General features: G+C 35.7%; 1 protein-coding gene across 2 annotated transcripts; it reads right to left on the bottom strand.

Annotated features, from left to right (window-relative positions):
• Nucleotides 1–1,171: 1,171 nt before the first annotated feature.
• Nucleotides 1,172–4,721, bottom strand: LOC110929798 (small GTPase LIP1). Of its 2 annotated transcripts, none has more exons than XM_022172978.2 (7): nt 4,244–4,721; nt 3,647–3,738; nt 3,395–3,539; nt 3,009–3,313; nt 1,751–1,804; nt 1,543–1,673; nt 1,172–1,472 (listed from the first exon to the last, which is right to left on the bottom strand). In XM_022172978.2, exons 1-7 carry the CDS (start codon nt 4,335–4,337, stop codon nt 1,304–1,306), a joined length of 990 nt encoding a protein of 329 aa, XP_022028670.1. In that variant the 5' UTR covers nt 4,338–4,721; the 3' UTR covers nt 1,172–1,303. The 2 variants fall into 2 exon arrangements, with proteins under 2 accessions (XP_022028670.1, XP_022028671.1); XM_022172979.2 differs by having other exon boundaries at nt 1,172–1,475; nt 1,549–1,673.
• Nucleotides 4,722–4,934: the final 213 nt, after the last annotated feature.

Here is a 4,934-nt window from a genome sequence, read left to right as displayed (position 1 = left end):
GATGTTGCTGTTGTTGTTGTTCTGGCAGTGGCATTATATTATTTATTAAATTTGAGATATAATATTACAAAATACCCAAAATACCCCTGAGGATAAGGACAAAACAGGGGGGGTCAAAAGTGGGTAATCTGGTCAAATTTCACTTTTGGACTAAAATGGCAACAAAATGCAAACCACAGGGCCCTGTATGTAATAAGTTTGAGATTTGGACTAAAGTGGCAAAACTGGCCAAACCACAGGGACCAAAATGGCAGTTTACTCAAAAAACTATTTAGAGAGAGAAAAGTAATTTGGTAATCGTGAAATAAAAAAATACAATAATTAAATTATATGGATTGCAAATAAAAGTTTATAATAAATGACGAAATAGACTATAGGACGAAAAAAATCACTATTCATGTGAGATAATTTGTAGTTGAATTAATATTTTAATCTATCAAAAATATTTTCAAAAAAGGTACATGATTTCAAATATTCCTAGTGGTGAAGTTTTAATTTTGAAAAATTAAACCGTTTCCACAGAAAGACCCCTTGGTTCTGGCAAACGGATCACAATTACAGGTACCTGGCTCCACCTACTTGTGGAAGAGGGGGGTGAGTTGATATTAAGGTGTCAAGAAATATCAAATTTAGAAGAGTAAAGTATAGTTTCAGTCCTTGAGGTTAACACAAGTAATGGTGAAGTAACAGCAGTTTGCCCTAGGGGTTTAATTGAATCAACTTGACAACGTCACGGACTGAACTGTTGAATTTTTTGAAATAGGAACTGAACCTGCGAGTGGGTGTTAACCTCAGGGACTGAAACCGTACTTTACTCAATTTAGAAATCACAACAATTTGCGTATCTCACCTACTAAGCTAAGGGTGTTAAAGTTCCAGCCCTACGACTGCGACAAAAGTGTCGAGCGACCCAATAACTATGATTTTGAAAAGCGAGAAACACCACCGAACGGGCTAGGTGGGTCAGCCATAGCGGTATGTTTTAGCAATTTGGCTGTTTGACAATTCGGTTCGGAGAGTTTAAGCCAACTTTTTTTATTGATTTTGTTGTCAAAACCCGTTAGCTTGTGTACTAAAGTTGTAACATACGGTTCATGAATGTGATACATATACATCACTGTATATTAGAATTGTATATTAGCATTGTATATTAGAAAGTAGAAACTTGACCTTCTAGTAAAAGGAACATATTTACTGAAAATTAGCATTGTTTCAACAAACCACCAAACCAAAACATGAACTTCTATCAAAGATGCATACATCTTTTTTCTTATAAGAGTGAATAACAAAATGCAGAGATGCATCAGACATTTATATCAGTGCGTTTCGACCTAATACTGCTTAATTCTGGAGGCCGAAACCTCGGGAAGTTATAGTTTTCAGGGGTCGACACAGGCTGCTGAGGATAAAGCGTTGGAGGCGGAGTTAGATTACGCTGAGCTGGCAGTGGCGGTAGAACATTTCCGATTTGACTGCAAACATCACAGTAAGTTACAATCAGAATAATTACAGAAAATGCATAAAAGAAGAGATTAGTGTCACCTGGTAGTACTGGAGTATATACGATCTTCATCGCTCAAGTTGTCATCAGACCTCTGCAACGGTTGTTGTATGATGGTGGACCATGGGTTTGCAGTGGGCAAATCATCTGAATAATATCTCCTCCTCACCAACTGAAAATATAAGTCACATATAGTTATTTTACCGAGTTGAATTCGTTATAGTCTAAAGATAAATAACAACTGCGTACCATGCGGAAAAACTTCATTACGGACTCCTTGTCATATCTTGCTTCTTTTGCAGCCTGCATATTTTTAGAATGTTCATGATAAAAGAAAATATTGTGTGAAATTGACAAAAACGATAAGTAAAAGTTTGTTTTTAATCTATTTTCTTGAATGTTAAATCTAATTTAGTCTCATAAATGATTACAATAACTATATAGCTACAATAGCAATCTAACTTTATTCAATACAATGGATTATGATGTTTTAGGCATATGTATACACTTCAGATGACTTCCAACCAATATGACCTATTTTCTTTTTAGTTATATTTTCTAGCGTAACCCATTTGACTAGGGTTGTAAACGAACCGAACGTAACAATTCGTGAACCGTTCGGCAGGAAATTCGTCTGTGTTCGCTCGTTTAACAAATGAACAAACACGAACAAGAATTTCCGTTCGTTTAGTTAAATGAACGAACGTGAACAGAGGCCGCGATCGTTCGTGAACGTTCGTTAACGTGTTTGTTTATGTTCGTTTGTGTTCGATAGGCCATTAGTGTTTTTAGTTTTTATATTTATTTAAATACTTCAAAATTCTGACAAATAAAATATTTAGAGGCTGTTTGGCAAGGTTAAGTGCTGAACGAGTAAGAGGCCTAAACCATTAAGTGCTGAATCAGTAAGAGGTCTGAACCATTAAGAGCCTGCATAATGCTTAACCGTTCAGAGACAAATGTCTGACCAATTCAAATTAGAGGTCTTAACCATTCAGACTCTGTATAAATCTTAACCATTCAGAGGCAAATGTCTGAACCATTCAGACATCTGCTCGTGAAACAAACAGTCTGAACCATTAAATGCTGAACCAGTACGGCAGTAAGAGGTTTGAACCATTAAGAGGCTCATTAAGAGGTAAACAAACAGCCCCTTAATAAGTATCAATGTAGTATATATTCTGTTCATGGACGTTTGTTTGTTTCCATTTCTGTTCATGAACATTAGTTTGTGTTCATGAAAGTTCATTTGTGTTCGTTGCCTAAAATTGACAAACGAATACAAACACGAACATGTTCATTTCCTTAACGAATGAACACAAACATAAACTCTCGTTCGGTAAGTGTTCAGGAACAATTCATTTTCATGAACACATATATTTCCTTAACAAACGAACACGAACAAGGTCTTGTTTGTGTTCGTTCGGATTGTTTGCAGCCCTACATTTGACCCAAATCGATTAAATAAGACAAAACTTGTCACTAGATGCAAAATTGCAAATCTTACCGCCAAAAGACCACCACTACCAGGAAAACTGTCGGTCAAAGGAAGCTCCTCACTTGGTGGAAGTAAACCCTGCTTTTCAACCCACTGGCGGGCAATATCCACAAGATTTCCACTGCTATTTCTTCTACCCTCTTTAGACGCTATATCTGCTTTGTTTCCAATGACAATGTATGGTACAGGAAGCCCACCAGGCCCGCCATTTGCTAGCGGGGCTGAGAATGTCCCAGTAGCGGCAATCTCTGCAGCCCATTTCTGCAAACTTGTTTTTGTCCTTCTCTGAGAGAGATCGTGTACGAAAATAACCCCTACAAACATAATTCACAACGGATAGAAAGTTAAAACTTATGACCCGTTTGATCCATTGGAAATAAGAACATAATATGTACCATTTATTTGAGAATAGAACATGGAGCGACAATCGTTATAGCGGTCGTGTCCAGAGACGTCCCAAAGTTCGACAAAGAATTCTCTATCCATGTCGCCTTTAATGCTACTTGAAGAGCTACTACTAGATGATCCATATGTAAAATGCTGCAGAAGTATTACGATAAAAAACATACTTAGACAAAGAAAAAAGCATATGATTCATGTGTGGTTGTACTGAAAACAAGTGGTGGAGAAAATATATGTGGGCAAACCTTTACATCCACCGTACACCCAACTGTTTGAGCAGGACGAGCTATTGATGAACCTTTCACAATTAGATGAACAAGAGAAGTTTTCCCAACACCTACAGATGTATAGTTGTAATTTTAATATATCAAAAAACAAATACAAACAGTCAAACACTACAAACATGATTGTCCTCAGCCAAACAACAAGATCAATGGGATGTTTGGGTTTAAATTTTTGAAAATGAAATTAATTATTTTATTATTTAAATTCCAGTTACTAGTATTTGAGCAACCTACTACTCCTGTTTGTGACCATATAACTATTTCAATAATTAGTTTGATTGATATAAGTTGTATCTTAACTACTAACTATCAAATAACACATGCCATCAAAAGTGCTGCTAAATATCATATTCTAATATTCAAAACAAAATAATCATCCTCGAAAAAAAAAAAGCTCACATCCAAACACACAAATCATAACCTAAATCACTCCTTAAATCCTCATCAAACAAAACAAAACTTAACTACTACCAAAAACCTAACAAAATCAAATCAAACACCTCCTAAACATTCGAGTATTTAACATAAGAAAGAAATAGAGAGCAAGCATGTTATTACCTGAATCACCAACGACAAGAACTCGAACCTGACCACAGGGAGGAAGCCCATTTTTGTCTTTAATAATCTCCCTTTCACGCCCCCTCCAAAACATGTCGAACCAAAACCAGCAAAATTGGGTTCGATTTTCAGAGATTTTGGGGTGATGGATTCAATGGTTCGATTACACTAACTGCTGATTGTTGACAGGCGATTCGTTCGAGCGGTGAAGTGTGTAATTTAGTTTAGTTGGGGTTTTTAGAATATGAGGATTTTGATTTTGATTTTGATTTTGATTGTTGGTTTTTCGTATGTAGGTTAATTAACATAACTACTAGTATTGATGATGGTTTCTTGTTACGGGAAATAAATCATATGCGTGATTTGATTGAAAATTTTGGGTGACTTCTCCAAAATTGTTAGCTTCCGGCTTCGGTTTCTTAATAGCCTTCTCTATATCTTAAGGCAATTGTATTCCCATTTAAGTGGTACTTTTTTAGATTATTTGTAACATGTATATGTATGGTTTTATAGTATAAAAAGCCTAGATAATAATATTTTGAATTGTGTCTTGGTTTTAGATTAAATTATTTTGATGGTACACTTTGTGAGTGAAAATGTTTAATTAAGCAATTTAAAGAGAAAATAATATGACTATCTTCAACGGGAAGAGCTCGTCCTTCCCTGTTCGGAGTCATCTCAGACTGTCCAT

Source organism: Helianthus annuus, chromosome 3 (assembly GCF_002127325.2).
Source record: "Helianthus annuus cultivar XRQ/B chromosome 3, HanXRQr2.0-SUNRISE, whole genome shotgun sequence".
In the NCBI taxonomy this organism is placed as follows: Eukaryota; Viridiplantae; Streptophyta; class Magnoliopsida; order Asterales; family Asteraceae; genus Helianthus; species Helianthus annuus.
This window is presented reverse-complemented; position numbering and strand designations above follow the sequence as displayed.